General features: G+C 44.5%; 1 protein-coding gene across 4 annotated transcripts in view; it reads left to right on the top strand.

Annotated features, from left to right (window-relative positions):
- DIXDC1 (DIX domain containing 1) overlaps window positions 1-16,884 on the top strand; it is a 226,577-nt gene that overhangs the window by 185,432 nt on the left and 24,261 nt on the right. For all 4 annotated transcript variants that reach the window (XM_068240948.1, XM_068240947.1, XM_068240949.1 and 1 more), the window contains 4 exons: window positions 1,584-1,688; window positions 2,552-2,605; window positions 2,707-2,799; window positions 15,456-15,548. In XM_068240948.1, coding sequence (XP_068097049.1) covers window positions 1,584-1,688; window positions 2,552-2,605; window positions 2,707-2,799; window positions 15,456-15,548 — 345 coding nt within the window. The remainder of the gene's footprint in view (window positions 1-1,583; window positions 1,689-2,551; window positions 2,606-2,706; window positions 2,800-15,455; window positions 15,549-16,884) is intronic.

A 16,884-nucleotide genomic window follows, 5' to 3' on the forward strand; every position in this document is an offset into this window, starting at 1 on the left:
AATAAGACCAACATGTTAGAAGCCCTGGCAATAATTAGCATTTTGCATTTAGAATACTTAAAGGGACACTGTAGGGGGGTCAGGGGAAAATGAGTTGAAGTTACCCGGGGCTTCTAATGGTCCCCCACAGACATCCTGTGCCCGCGCAGCCACTCCCCAATGCTCCGGCTCCGCCTCTGGTTCACTTCTGGAATTTCAGACTTTAAAGTCTGAAAACCACTGCGCCTGCATTGCCGTGTCCTCGCTCCCGCTGATGGCACCAGGAGCGTACTGTGTAGGCCCAGTATGGTCTGTGCCTGCACCGGGCGCTCCTGGTGACATCAGGGGAAGCGAGGACATGGCAACGCAGGCACAGTGGTTTTCAGACTTTAAAGTCTGAAATTCCATAAGTGAACCGGAGGCGGGGCCGGAGCATTGGGGAGTGGCTGCATGGGCACAAGATGTCTGTGGGGGATCATTAGAAGCCCCGGGTAACTTTAACTCATTTTCCCCCGACCCCCCTACAGTATCCCTTTAAAGGACAACTGCAGTGTGAGGTATATGGAGGCTGCCATATTTATTTCCTTTTAAACAATACCAGTTGCCTGGCAATTCTGCTGATCTATTGGCTGTAGTAGTGTCTGAATAACAAACCTGAAACAAGCATGAAGCTAATATTGCCAGATCTGACATTGATGTCAGAAGGTGTTTCTGCTGCATGGTTGTTCAGAGTCTATGGCTAAACTTATTAGAGGCAGAGGATCAGCCCGGATAGCTAGGCAACTGGTATTGCTTAAAAGGAAATAAATACAGCAGCCTCCATGTCCTTCTAGCTTCAGTTGTCCTTTAAATATTATTGTATGCATGTGGCAGAATATTAATCTTTGAGGAATTGTTTGCATAGACAGCAGTACAGAGTGTTAAGAGTGAGTGCCCACCTCCACTGCCTCAGTATGTGCCTGGATGCATTCTTCACAGTGCCACATCTCATTGTATGTGGTGTGAATGGCGGCATATAAGGTGGAGGGGAAATCTGGGCAGCATGTGCCACTCTGCATCGCAGTTAATGTGAATAGGTCAAAAATCTGATGTGTTGTTTATGTGGGACATTTTTGGATGGACTGATATTTTTAGGCCCCTTTCACACTTGCAAGCTGCGTCATCCCACGTTAGGCTTCCCCACCGCGAGGGCCATGCAAGTCTATGGTGACTTGCACACGGTGCACCGCAAGTATCAAAGTTGCCAAAATCTTGACGCAAAGTCGCAAGCGCGTTACCATATGACCGCACGGATTCTGCAGCAATGCAAGTCAATAGGTGTCACAGCAAGTGTGAAGGAAAAGAGCATGGTGCACACATGCGTGGACTGATGGGAATACCAGTGGCATACTTCCTGCTCAGCAGGGAGTATATCACTAGGCGGGATATATAACCCTGTCGCCGCACTGTGACGTATTGTCATATGAAGCCTCATATATTGCATAAGTCAGCTGTAAAACCAGCCATAAACAAATAAAATGTGTAGTTTTGCATGTAAAGTTACAAGTAACAATAAAAATGTTTCATTTTTTTTATTACACAAAATTCATTTCCTATTTTCCCAGGATGCCCTGCAGCAGAGAATGGCTCAGCAAGAGAGCTCTGTCCTTCAGTTAAAGCAAGAGTTATTGCGGGCTAACATGGACAAGGATGAACTGCACAACCAAAATGTAAGCTTAGAAGGTTTCCTAAAATGAGAGGAATATGGGGGTGCTATTGCTGACCACACTCCTACAAAAGGGCTAGTTTTTTGGCCTGTTGTGTTTAAGTTGAGTAAGATGATTGTCACACAAGATGCAGCCAGTGGCGTTACAATGCCTGATCTGCATACCTGAATTAAGCCCATGCACATGCTGGATTAAAGTTGGCTGAAAAAGCCTCAGCCCACCGATGTCACCCAAGGGATCGGGTCCCCATCCTTTTTGGGCAACATCAGTGTTTGTGTATGAGCCTCTTAACATACTTTAACATACATATTAAACATATGTCACAGCACAATCCGCACCCTCCAGCACCCCCTGTGGCCTCCGCGTTGCTCAGCCATAATTTCTGTCTGAGCAGAGCATCAAATATGAGCGGGGAGGAAGTGGCAGTTCCTCTGCCCTAGCCCATCCCTAGGGACGCCCCATTCACTCCCCGCAGATGATTCCCGATATCACTGTGTGTAACGGCACACAGCGCAGGAGAGCTGCGACTTGTGTAGGCTTAAGGTGATAAAGCTTGAAACGATGCACTGATACCCTGCCAAAGGTTTACAATCTAAAGAGGAGGGGGAGGGACACACTAGGTGGTGCTGAGGAATCACTGCTTGGCTGAGAGAGTTAAGGTGTGGTATGGGGGGGGGGGGGGGGGTATGGCTCATTCACTTTTCTCAGTGGAAATTGATGCTCTTCTCTGCAGGAATTTTCCAGCCTGCTGGACTGTGGCTGCTTGTGATAGGCACGTGTAGTTGATCCGTGCCATCTGATCATTACAAGCAGTGTTGTAGCCTCTCTTCTGGTTTTGAAGTTGTATGTTTCCTTTTTTTTTCAAGTTGGATCTGCAAAGAAAAATGGAAGAAAGAAATCAGATACTTGGGGAATACAAAGTAAGTATATGTTAGAATGTATTTTAAAGGCTCAGCCAATCAGTTTGAGTGTGCTGCACAAGAACACAATATAACTGGTATTGTCTGTGGCTGTCCTACAGAAGGAGATCACACAGAAGGACTGGCACATACAGCAGTTGCAGGGGAAGCTAGATGAGGCGCACAGGAAGCTCTCCGAAGCCGCATATCAAAAGGTACATCTGTCTGATTGGTGTTCCTGCTACTGAAATAGCAGGTGTGTTGATTGCAACTAAGTTGTAATGGATCATATTATCGTAATGCATTGCCTGCATCATGTGCTAGATGCTAGTTACAGGAGTGCTTTTATTAACCTACTAGTGTGTATAACTAGTAACTGTAGCGAATACAATTACTTTTTTTTTCTTCAATATTCATTTATAAATAGTCAGTGCTTGCCCATTTTAAAATCTTTCCTCACACTGATTTACATTCTGAAATTTACCACAGGTGGCGACATGTTTAGTGCTGATAACTTGGATTGCTGGCTATTGGGTGCATCATCGAATGGTTGGGCGTTGTGTGTTCTGAGCTGAATAGAAAAAACACCTGGTCTCCCAGAGTACACTGGGAGAAGAAGACAGCATCGCTAATTATCCTAGGCTTGACATCACTGGGAGGCGGGGCTACACACAAATATAGATATAGGAAGTGATGCTGAAACCAGGAAAATTAACTTAAAAGTGGGTAGCCTGGATAATTTACTGTATTCTACTGTTTGTCATTACAGTTCTTTGAATGGGTAGTACTGTTGCTTTGTAATGCCAAGGCCCTCAAGTTGAATCCCAGCCAAGTCACTGTCAGCAGAAAGTTTGTATATTCTCCCCATATTTGCATGGGCTTCGCACAGATGCTCTACATTGCCTCCATAAGTCCCAAATCATACTGGTAGGTTAATTAGCTTCCCCTGAGAAATTGGCTCTGGACTGTGGTGGAGAGATTATATACTATATACTATAGAATAATGAAATGGTCACATCTCTGGGTATATAATCGTTTTCATTATACTATGAACAATGCTGTAGAAAACTGGGTCAGTGTGGTATAAATAAATAATAATAATAGAAAACTGGAGCACAGAGAAATCATGGCAGTTTCATACAGGTATTGTGCATTATGAGAACTGAACAAAAGGCTCCAGTACAGGAAGCATCTTACAGGCACCATCCAAGGGTTGTACAGACTCAGGCTGTTGTGTGTGCAGTAAACCAGCAGTTGTTATGTACCTTATGGGCAGACACCCCCAGTTATGGATGTAGGCTATAGAAGCACAGGGTGTATCAGACACAGGTTCTCCCTCCGCTGGCTAATTGCCCCTCAGCTGTACATATGGCTGGAGAATGTAGGCTGCTATTAGCGTGTGCACAGCAGATGGTGCTTCAAAAACAGCCAATTAATTATTAATACTTGTTTGTGTGTTTTATGAAACTCTTCATCAACTTCAACTCTTTTATTGTTTCCTTGGTTTCATTAAAAATTATAATGCAGAATTTCAGTAAAATGTTGCTTGGAGAGTGCAAAAGCAAAGCATTATAATACTGAATACACAGGGCTTCATAAATCAGATTGCTTTTCCCCAGATGTGCTTTTTCATGAAAATGGTGTATTATAGGGAGAATTGGATTGGTTGTCACTTAATGTATGAGCAGCTTCTCCTATAGATACGTGAGGCCCTGCATGTCTGGAGTAGGGTGGCCACTTGCAGAACCCCAAAAAGGAGGACATCACACCCTGAAAAGGCTGACATCGTACTGAGCGTGCCAAAAGTGGGTGTGGTCAAGCATAACATGGGCGTGGTCATGGGTGGGGCCAAATATACATGACCTTAGCAGCGGTGTAAATTGTCTGCCGGGGAAGTTTGAGCTCTGCCGTAGTGTAGCCCCCAAAAATAGATGTAATCTGACACCATTTCACCAAAAATACGCGTAATCTGGTAGAAGTTCCTGCAAAATACAAATAATATGGCAGTGGTTCCCCCAAAATAGACAATGTGGCAGCAGCAGTTCCCCCCAACCAAAATATGCGAAACCTGGCAGCAGATCACCCAAAATACACATAACACCCAAAATACATGTAATCTGGCAGCAGTGGTCCCCTAAACATATACAATCTGGCAGCAGTTCCCCAAAATACGCAAAATCTGGCAGAAGCCGTGCCCCTAACATACATAATATGGCAGCGGTTCCCCATAAATACAGATAATCTGACAACAGTTCCCCAAAATACGCAAAATCTGGCAGAAGCCGTGCCCCTAACATACATAATATGGCAGCGGTTCCCCATAAATACAGATAATCTGACAACAGTTCCCCAAAATACGCAAAATCTGGCAGAAGCCGTGCCCCTAACATACATAATATGGCAGCGGTTCACCATAAATACAGATAATCTGACAGCAGTTACCCCAAAATATGTACCCCCAGAATAGGTAGCCAGGTCTATAGGTGTCCCCAGTATAAGTAGTCATGAGTATAGTTGTCCCCAGAATAGGTAGCCAGGTGTATAATGTCCCCAGAATAGGTAGCCAGGTCTTTAGGTGTCCCCAGAGTAGTTAGTCAGGTCTATAGATGTCTCCGGTACAGATGGCCAGGTTTTTAGGTGTCCCCAGAATAGTTAGGCAGGTCTATAGGTGTCCCCAGTATATGTAGCCAGGTCTTTAGGTTCCCCCAGAATAGTTAGCCAAGTGTATACCGTAGGTGTCTCCAGTACAGATAGCCAGGTGTATAGTGTCCCCAGTATATATAGCTAGGTCTATAGGTGTCCCCAGTATATTTAGCCAGGGCTATGGGTATCCCAAGTATATGTAGCCAGGTCTATAGGTGTCCCCAGAATAGTTAGCCAGGTGTCCCCTGGCAGGAGGGGCGAGCTCAGTGAAGTGAGAGCGGTAGGTACAGCAGTGTGAAAGGGAGGACATCTTCCCCCCCTTTCCTCACCTTTGGGCTCCCCCTTCCTTGCTCTCCCATCTAGAACTAAAGTTTTGGGGTGGCTGGCAGCGGGTGAGACTTACCTGCCTCCTTCCACGGCGAAGCAGTAGTGATGTCCGGTTCATGAGTCATTTGAGCCTGTTCTTTCCTGTGACCGACTCATCCACTGAACCGAATAAGTTCAGTGGATGAGACAGGAACTGCAGCTGCAGTTCCTGTCTCATCCACTGAACTGATTCGGCTCAGTGGATGAGTCAGATCATTACACTCACAGGAAAGAACAGGCTCAAATAACTCATGAACCGGATGTCACTACGCAATGCTTGGAGCGAGGCAGAGGTAAGTCCCGCCGCTGCTAGTCACCCCAAAACTTTATTTCTAGAGGGGAGAGCGAGGAAGGGGGAGCCCAAAGGTGTGCCCACCGCTCCCTCTTCTCTGCGCTCTCTCCCTCCACACAGCCCAAAAAGGAGGACATCTGGCTGTCCTCCCTTGCCTTGCGCCGGACGGAGGACAAGCAGTCCAAAAACCGGACTGTCCGGCCTAAATCCGGACGGATGGCCACCCTAGTCTGGAGGCACTGAGCTCTAGAGCCATAGATTCATTCAGTATGAATGCTAGGCTTGGCTACCTCTCCTTGTCACAGCCTTGTTGATTCACACAAGATATATCTTCAGTACATTTCACTGAAGAATGGAGATCCGTAAACAATACTTTAAATATGCAAATCTTTGCTGATGTAGGAAATGAAAGCCATGCTAGAAAATAAAAGCCACTAGTGGCTGCTTAGTTGGTCAGCAACTGTTAATGAATTATTTGACGTAATTGGCAGCCATGAGTTTTTATCTGCTGGCATGGCTTCCACTTTCTGGGTCAGTGGAGAAATGCATGGTTGGAGAATTTTCTGCTCATGTCTACCATACAAAGCTTAATTGTATCCAAAGAAAAGTTTTAAGAGTCCCTGAACTGACGTAATTGAATCTGCTACAAATCTAAGCCAATCAATCATCAGATTGATTTTTGGGGTTACAATTGAATTGCTTACCTGACGAAGGTTGATGATCAATTGGCAGGAGTTGAGTGCGGCTTCAGATTGATGATCCATAGAGTTGCACTGCATCAAACATTACATTGTTGCAGTTTGCTAGATTTTTTTTTTATGGGTTTCATGCATAAATCTATTAAAAATCTATGGCCCATCTACTATTGACTTTTCTCCTGAGTTTTCTTCAAGGCATTATTTTCATACCTCACCAATAAAAGACTTTTAATGCTCTCGTCATGCAAGAAAATATTCAAAATATTATTATTTAGCAATTTTACTTTTTAGTACTTTTCAATTGCTAAATGTTAAAAAGTTGTTTTTTTTAGATAAGATGAAAAATTATCTCCTAGGAGAAACCTTGAGAGAAAAAGGGTCTATGGGGTTGATTCACAGAAGCTGGTAACATGGCCCACCGGGCAGCAATGTTAATGGCCTGTACTGAAAATAGTAACACTCGTTGCACCGATAGCGTGACAGACTTTATCATAGCAATGTGCGTATACATTGTACATGTACGTCAGGGGCGTAACTAGCAATCAGTGGGCCCCCTGCAATATTTTTGGATGGGGCCCCCCAACCCTCGCATCAGGAAGTGATTAACATAAGGTCATAGAGGTCAGGGTTAAGTGTAAGGGGAGAGAGAGAGTGTGAGTGAGTGAGTGAGTGAGTGAGTGAGTGAGTGAGTGAGTGAGTGAGTGAGTGAGTGAGTGAAAGTGAAAGAGAGTGAATGAGTCAGAGAGTGACTAAGTGAAAGTGAGTGAGTGAGTGAGTGAGAGTGAAAGAGCGAGTGAGTGTGAGAGTAAGAAAGTGAATAAGTGTGAGAGTGAGTGAGTAAGTGAGAGAGAGTGAATAAGTGAGATTGAGTGAGAGTGAGTAAGTGAGTGAGTAACAGAGAGTGAGTACGTCAGAGTGAGTGAGAAAGAGTGAATAAGTGAGTGAGAGTGATTGAGAGTTAGTGAGTAAGTGAGAGAGAGTATGTGAGAGTGAGTATGAGTAAGAGAGAGAGTGAGTGAGTGAGAGTGTAAGTGAGTGTGTGTGAGAGTGTGAGTGAGTGAGTGAGTGAGAGCGTAAGTGGGAGAGAGTGTGTGTGAGTGAGTGTGAGTGAGAGAGTGTAAGTGGGAGAGAGTGGGAGTGAGTGAGTGGGAGAGAGTGGGAGTGGGGGTGTGTGTGAGTGAGAGTGTAAGTGGGAGAGAGTGTGAGTGAGTGAGAGTGTTAGTGAGTAGAGGGAGTGTTAGTGAGTGTGTTTTTCACTGCTACCACATCACAATGTCAGTGAAATGCAGGGCACAGCAGGGATGAAGCATACCTTTACACATGATCTCATCCCTCTACTGAGCCTGCATGAACTGTGCTCTCCTTCTCTGAGTCACCTGACACCATAGTGCAGGAGAGATAGGCATCTTCCCAGCAGAAGTCCACTAAATCTGTCACTGAACGGAACACTGCTCTGAAGAACAGGCACAGCAAGCACACAGCCAGCAGCATCAGAGGGCAGTGGAGCAGAAGCGACAAGCTCCACTGCAGGTGTTGTGTCTGATTACATTGCCTGTTAATTTGCGCTGTCCCGCATGCGCAGTAGGAGACTGTGTGGCCACAGTTCCTATTTAATTATGCTGCTGGTGGTAAAATACTAAATATCTCTGCTTCCTTTCAGGGTAGGGAGGGGGCCCCCCAAACCACCTATATGCCAAATTGCAGCCCCCGAGCCCCACTGGTTCCCGAGATAGGTTTCTCTAATCTATCTCCTGAACCAGCGGGGCTCAGGGGCTGCAATTTGGCATAGAGGTAGTTCAGGGGGTTCCCTCCCTAACCTTAAAATTTGGGGAGTGTAGGATGTAAGGAAGCAGAGATATTTAGTATTGTGCCATCAGCAGCATAATTAACTTCATACTGAGCATGCGTGCTACTCAGTGTGGAAGGGAGCTTCTTGGCAGCGCAATCAGACATTACACAGGCTATTGGCAGGATGTAACTTCCTGTGAGGGAAGGGAAGTAGTGAGTGGCTCTCTGATGCTGACTGGGAACTGCTGGGATAATTGTCTCTGCGAGGGACACTGACAGTGAGTATTCCATCTAAGTTGCCGGAGGTTACTTCTTTACTGCCCCGCGTGCCGCCTGCACTCTCTGTACGCTGCCTGCTCTCCTCTGCAAAGAATCGTGTTGTGCAGGCAGCCAGCGTGTGCGGGCCCCTGCGAGTTACATGCATTGTTATGTTGCATCGAGCATTACTATTTTTAGTACAGGTAGGTAACATTGCCACGCAGTGTAAAACCAAAAGAGCACTGAACACCACTTTGTATTGGTCTTTCACGTGGAATTCCAATAAAATTGATTCATGTTTGTGGCAGCAATATGACAAAATGTGGAAAATTTCAAGCTGCCCGAATACTTTTGCAAACCACTGTATATAGGAAAGGCAAAATTACATTTATTCTTTTAGTCCTTTGTACTTTCCTAGTGGTTCTGGGTCACCATGAGCTGTCTGGGTATTACTTACTACTGGTTCAAACCCTACCCATAGAGCAAGTCATCAATCCTTGCCATGCACTGATGTGGATCAGAAAGGCCGAAACAGCTGTATGCATGTTGCATTAATGAGGTTCTGTAAAATGTATAAGATACAGGCTTGCTATATACCTGCAGTTCTGGATGTGCAGCCTTGCTTTCAGGGGCATAAAGAGATAATTTGCATATTCAGGAGTGATGCATTATAGGAAACCACAGTTGCTCACTTAATGCTGAATTATTGCAAATACAGTACCTACTGTTATAAGCATTGTTATTTAATAAAGAGCAGACGTTTTTGAGTTTCTGATTTTTATCTAATGGAAGACCCAACTCAATTTGCCATTCTGTGAATTAAAAAGGAAGGCCCCCGGAGTGACCTCTCAGAATCATTTCATAAAACAGTGAGATTATATGTCTAGCAGGACTGTCTTAGAAAAAAAAGCTGAATTCTGTCAATTCAGAATCGGGTTTCAGATGAGGGAAAAGTGAGTGTAGGAAACATTGGGGGAGTCCTTGGAGAAGGGTCAAGGGGTAGACACCGGGGGACCATCAGTACAAAAATCTTAGTTTATCCCATATAGCTAAATAACCTAATTACGCACTGCCTGTACATATACTGTATACTTCCCCCACCTCTTGTTTCCACCCCATTCCTTTAGATTGTAAGCTCGCAAGGGCAGGGCTCTCACCCTTTTGTGTCATGGAATGTTATTAATTCAATTGCTTGCACACTGTTAGAAATGTATACATTTTAGTCATCATGTTAAATCAAGTTGTAATCAGCAGTGCTGTATCTTGCATCAGTGTTCATATTTCATGTATATCATTGTCTGTATCATTATGTATCCCTTGTTTGTTTTCTTACATTGTACAGCGCCACGGAATATGTTGGCGCTTTATAAATAAATAAATAAATAATAATAATATAGCTAAGGAGTTCCCAACCCAGTGAGAGGAGTAGCTAGAAAGGCCTCAGCCACCCCCCATGGAGCCAAAATGCATTTTCTTGTTGGCCAACACCTTCTCCAGAGTTACCCAGCATTTGCTTCGGACATTGAAAGCCCAGTCCATTAGTCTATTTAGGGCCGCAGCTTGGTAATATACCTTCAAGCCTGGGTAACCAAGGCCTCCTTTCTCTTTAGGGTTAACAAGAATACAGTAGGACAGTATAGGTACTTTATTATTCCAAATAAATCTGATAAACAATGTTTTCAAAGGTTTGGGGAAACTGCATTGGTAGGTAGGTGGGGAGCATCGCAATAAAAAAAAGGACTCTCGGAGAACATTCATCTTCAAGATGGCGATCCGCTCAGACCAGTGACATTTCTCTTATTGTTGCTACAACTGGTAAACACCGTGGAAAATTGACCCATAAAAAATCAAATCTCTTTCCAGCTCAGATTTTTATAGTGCATCCTAAACCGTAATTTACTTGTTGCATTCTAGTCCTGACCTGTCTTGTAGAGTGTCTCCTCTCCCCTTTCTCTCCCTACCTTTCATAGTATACTCTCCTCCTTTCTACTCTCCTTTCTTTCCTCTCCTCTTATGACCCCCCCCCCCCTCTTTTCGCCACTAATCTTTTCTACTCCCCTCATTTCCACTCTCCTCCTCTCTCTCTACTCCATTCTTTTCTCCCTTCTTTTCCTCTGTCCTCCTCACACCATTCACCTCTCACTCTACTCACCACTCTGCTTCTCTTGTTTCCCCTCCCCTCTCTCTTCTCCATACATATATTTCGCTATCTTAGTTTGTCCCATGTCAGTGTATCCCAAAAGCAGGAAGCTCTGTAACGGAGGCACCTACATTAATATCAGCAATACAGGACAAAAGCACCAGGATGTTTTAGAGGAATGACCAACAACCTAAAAGCAATGTTCTAAATAAACACTGAACAAAACTGCCTTCTTAAATTAAAAACAGACGTAGGTTATCCCTTCCATGTGTTTAAAAAGTGTGATCCATAATGCATCACTACCAGGCTGTGCCATGCAAATCATTCTTTTATGGCCTTGTAAACCAGGCATGCATCCAGAAGTACTACTGGTTTTATGGCAACACTAATGCTTTTAATTTAAACCAACTTGCAGACGTCCTTTTCAAGTTATTTTGGTATTCGTCTGTCTAAGTTCTATTTTAAGAAGGCACTAGTAGATCAATAAAACACTTTTTTAGAGTGCAGGAAACACCCGTTATGTTCTATATTCAGTCTATGTCTCCACTAAAGAGGAACTTTACTGTACAGTATACAGTGGTGTTAAAAACTATTTGCCCCCTTCCTGATTTCTTATTCTTTTGCATGTTTGTCACACTTAAATGTTTCTGCTCATCAAAAACCGTTAACTATTAGTCAAAGATAACATAATTGAACACAAAATGCAGTTTTAAATGATGGTTTTTATTATTTAGTGAGAAAAAAAACCTCTAAATCTACATGGCCCTGTGTGAAAAAGTGATTGCCCTCCTTGTTAAAAAATAACTTACCGTATTTTTCGGACTATAAGACGCACTTTTTCTCCCTCAAAAGTGGGGAGAAAAAGTCCCTGCGTCTTATAGTCCGAAGGTAGCAAAAAAAAAAGTACAAATATTGCAAAAAAACAAAAACCGTTTCTCACTATTTCCGTCTGTGATGCTCTGGGTGTGTGGTTTGCTCCATGCCGCCAGTCTGCCTCATTGCCCGTTCTCCATGCAGCCAATGATCCGCCTCCATTCCCCTCTATGCAGCCGCCAATCTGCCTCATTGCCCGCTCTCCATGCAGCCAATCATCCGCCTCCATTCCCCTCTATGCAGCCGCCAATCATCCGCCTTGATGCCCGCAATGATCCGCCTCTGGCCAGCTCTTCATGCTTCCATGCCATGTGCTTGCACGGAAGCTGCAGCGGCTGCGGCGGGGGCAGCGATTCAGGGCTAATTGCAGTGGCTGTTATCTTCTAAGTTGCTGCATGGCGGCGGGCAGAAGAGGCGCGATCCCAGGCTAATTGAAGGCAGCGGCTGTTATCCTGTATCCAGCACGGCGGCGGCAGCGTGGCATTAGACGGGAGATCGTAGCGGTAGTTATGACTACCGATGCCTCAGTACTTCCTTGTTTACGCCACCTCATGACGTAGGACACGCATGAGCGTCCTACGTCATAAGGGGGCGTAAACAAGGAAGTACTGAGGCATCGGTAGTCATAACTACCGCTACGATCTCCCGTCTAATGCCACGCTGCCGCCGCCGTGCTGGATACAGGATAACAGCCGCTGCCTTCAATTAGCCCTGGGTCGCTATTCATCTGGCTCCCCCGCCGCCGTGCAGGAACTTAGAAGATTACAGCCGCTGCCTTCAATTAGCCTTGGATCGCTCCTCATCTGGCCCCCCCCCCGCCGCCGTGCAGGAACTTAGAAGATTACAGCCGCTGCAATTAGCCCTGAATCGCTGCTCTTCTGCACCCCAAAGCCCCCCACCGCCAGCCACAATACCTGGAAGAGGACAGCTGCTGCAGCTCCTGCTGAGATGCCTGACTTGTGACAACACTCCTCTGCCACGTCAATCATCACAGCTGACATCAAAGGACAGGACAACTCAGGGACAACTAGATAGGTGAGATCATCTATGTTGAAGTGTTTAGTTATTGTAACTGGTGGGGAGGCAGGGGTTAGTTTAATGTAGGGTGTAGTGTTACTGGTGGGTCAGCAGGGGTGGGTTAGTGTGGTGTAGTAACTGGTGGGGGAATCAGGGACTAGTGTAAGGCAATGTAGTGTAGTGCAAGGTTATTGGTGGGGCAATAGGCTTTAGTGTAGGGTACTTAGTCTAGCTGGTGGGGCAGCAGGGGCTAGTGTAGCTGGGCACTGAAGCTTAGTTATTGTGTAGCTGGTGCAGACAGCTTGGGGGGGAAAAGGCCTACAAGACACCCCTGCACCATGGATGCACCCAGGTTTAATATATTTTTTTTCTTGGTTTTTGTCCTCTAAACCTGGGTGCGTCTTATAGTCCGGAGCGTCTTATAGTCCGAAAAATACGGTAACTGTGGTTTATCACACCTGAGTTCAATTTCTGTAGTCACCTCCAGGCCTGATTACTGCCACACCTGTTTCAATCAAGAAATCACTTAAATAGGAGCTATCTGACACAGAGAAGTAGACGAAAAGTACCTCAAAAGCTAGACATCATGCCAAGTTTCAAAGAAACTCAGGAACAAATGAGAACAAAAGTACTGTAATTGAGATCTATCAGTCTGGTAAAGGTTATAAAGCCATTTCTAAAGCTTTGGGACTCCAGCGAACCACAGTGAGAGCCATTATCCACAAATGGCAAAAACATGGAACAGTGATGAACCTTCCCAGGAGTGGCCAGCTGACCAAAATTACCCCGAGAGCGCAGAGAAAACTCATCCGAGAGGCCACAAAAGACCCCAGTACAACACCTAAAGAACTGCAGGCCTTACTTGCCTCAATTAAGGTCAGTGTTCACGACTCCACCATAAGAAAGAGACTGGGCAAAAACGGCCTGCATGGCAGATATCCAAGGCGCAAACCACTTTCAAGCAAAAAGAACATTAAGGCTTGTCTCATTTTTGCTAAAAAACATCTTAATGATTGCCAAGACTTTTGGGAAAATACCTTGTGGGCCGACGAGACAAAAGTTGAACTTTTTGGAAGGTGCGTGTCCCGTTACATCTGGCGTAGAAGTAACACAGCATTTCAGCAAAAGAACATCATACCAACAGTAAAATATGGTGGTGGTATTGTGATGGTCTGGGGTTGTTTTGCTGCTTCTGGACCTGGAAGGCTTGCTGTAATAGATGGAACCATGAATTCTACTATCTACCAAAAAATCCTGAAGGAGAATGTCCGGCCATCTGTTCGTCAACTCAAGCTGAAGCTATCTTGGGTGCTGCAGCAGGACAATGACCCAAAACACACCAGCAAATCCACCTCTAAATGGCTGAAGAAAAACAAAATGAAGACTTTGGAGTGGCCTAGTCAAAGTCCTGACCTGAATCCTATTGAGATGTTGTGGCATGACCTTAAAAAGGCGGTTCATGCTAGAAAACCCTCAAATAAAGCTGAATTACAACAATTCTGCAAAGATGAGTGGGCCAAAATTCCTCCAGAGCGCTGTAAAAGACTTGTTGCAAGTTATCGCAAACGCTTGATTGCAGTTATTGCTGCTAAGGGTGGCCCAACCAGTTATTAGGTTCAGGGGGCAATTTCTTTTTCACACAGAGCCATGTAGGTTCTGAGCTTTTTTTTCTCACTAAATAATAAAAACCATCATTTAAAACTGCATTTTGTGTTCAATTATGTTATCTTTGACTAATAGTTAACGGTTTTTGATGAGCAGAAACATTTAAGTGTGACAAACATGCAAAAGAAAAAGAAATCAGGAAGGGGGCAAATAGTTTTTCACACCACTGTATACCTACTGAATATTACCTCATCCATACTTATATTATTAAATGTATCAGAAATGCTGGCATCTTTACTCCTGGTAAGGTGAATGACTGGAATTTTTTTTTTGCCTCTCAAGTGAGCAGGAAAATCACATGATCTCCCAGAGTGCTCTGGGGGAGAATGCTGCTTGACATCATAGCCTATAAACAATAAATAGATTGTGTTTCTGATGCTGAAACCAGGATAATTCAAGGAAACATGATGTGAGAGGAATACTGAGGCTGACATCTTTATTCCCGTATAACCAATGCCAGTTGACTGGCTGTCATGCTGAGCTTTTGGCTTTGGACCAGATAAGACACAGAACATTTATATTGCTTGTTTCTCCTGGCGGACTCAAAGCACCTGAGCTGCAGCTCAGTAGGCAGTAGCAGTGTTAGGGAGTTTTGCCCAAGTAATGAATAGGTACTGGCTTACTGAACAGGAAGAGCTAAGATTCAAAGTACCTGTACACTATCCAGCTTTAGTTATTTTTGAGTCACGCACCTGCAACAAGCTTACATCCAGGGGAGTCATACCAGAGTCATAGAATTTGATCTGCATGCTCTTTCTGGGCCTGAGGCTTGTAATATTAGTAATATTAGATGCAGATCATCACCACAGAGGTCAAGCAACTGGCATTGTTTATTACAGAATGATGATGGCAGCCTCTTTATTTCTCTTACTTCAGGTTCTTTTTAAGATGAAAATGAGTATCCTGAATAATTTATTATGGTCTAGTATATGTTATTACGGTTTCTCTTGAAAAAGGTTCTCCTCCCTTCTGTCACAATTCCTTTACTGATCAGTAATGCCATCTCTGGAGGCAGGATTATGCTCAAACTCCTCCATTGTGTCTGATATGTTAATGATTCTACCGACACTAATACAAAAAAAATTCTAAATAAAATTAACAGCTGCTCTTCTTTTTTTTTTCTATTCAAAGGTCAATAATTATATCAGCCACCCAGCACAGACCAATGGCTTTCTGGTGCCCGCTGGCAAAGGTCCTGCACGAGACCCAGTACCACAGAGGACGGTGAGTAACCATTACCCCACTGTAATGAAGGCTACATGTGACTTCAGACTTAAATTAAAAAAGAAAGAATCTAATGTGTATTATTATTCTTATACTGTATATGTTCATGATTTTTGTATGATAGCACGTGACATGCAGACTCGTCACCGCTACAGGGCACACCTATCTGTATGTTATGCAGGCCAATCGACTCTGCATTGTTGTGGGAGATTTTTTATACAAGGTTTATTTATATAAGCTCTAGTTACAAAGTAATGCAAAGCTTTGGCGTTGTATCTGATATACACAATTATTGCTTTATATTTCTCTGCCATGTAATCCAGCCTGTGTGTCACCGAACGTGACGTTTCCAGGCTAAGGGACCAATTTCTGAGAGGATGATACAACAGCACATCATTGTGAATGACCGCACAGTGCAAAAAGAAAACAAAAAACGTCAGTTTAGTTATAAAGAACAGATATTTCATTCTGACGTCTTAAAGCACACTATATCACAATTTGTTACCTCAAGGAGAAGATTTAAAACATAACTTTTATTAATTACCACATAAAATACACTCTGAAGCTCGCTGTCTAATACTATAAAAACTCAAATACTCGATGAGGCGCATGCGCGAGGTCTCTGGAATGGCTGCCTAAGCCCTGAGCTCCAGCCCACCGCCGCTACAGAAGAGCCGTTCTCCGCTCCCCTACGCTCCAGATCCGCACGGCTCAGACCAGAACAGGCACCCGGCAGCCCCCTCCACTCCATGGCCGCAAAAGGGCACTCCAAACCGCTGCAGTCACCGGGCGCGATGGATCGTTTCGTCCGCCCGGCGGGCACCCAAGATGGCGCCGACCAGACGGAGCATGCTGACATCAACTCCACACAGGCCTGTATAATCTCGGACTCCGCTCCGATCACTGCTGCATTTCTAGAGTCCACTTTGGACAAGCACTGCAAAGCTATGCATGACTCTTTACAAAATCTTTTTCTCGCTGCCATAAAAGACATTAAGGCCGACATCACAAGTCTAGGAGAGCGCACCAGCGCCCTAGAGGATAAAGCAATCACTTTCTCCCAAAAACAGGCTGCCATAGAAGATGAACAAACTATCATACAGTCAGATTTGAAAGCCATTCGTATATCACAGGAAGACTTTGAAAATAGGGAAAGGAGACAGAATCTAAGGGTGAAAGGGGTCTCTATGTCAGTTAAACCAGATCAGATCAAATCACACTTGTTGGAGTTATTTAAAATGATAGTAACAGACTTTTCAGACGAACTATGGCGCATGGACAGAGCCCACAGATCTCTAGGAGAACGCCAGCCTCACAATCAAAGGCCCAAAGACAT

This window comes from Hyperolius riggenbachi, chromosome 6, assembly GCF_040937935.1.
Source record: "Hyperolius riggenbachi isolate aHypRig1 chromosome 6, aHypRig1.pri, whole genome shotgun sequence".
Taxonomy (NCBI): Eukaryota; Metazoa; Chordata; class Amphibia; order Anura; family Hyperoliidae; genus Hyperolius; species Hyperolius riggenbachi.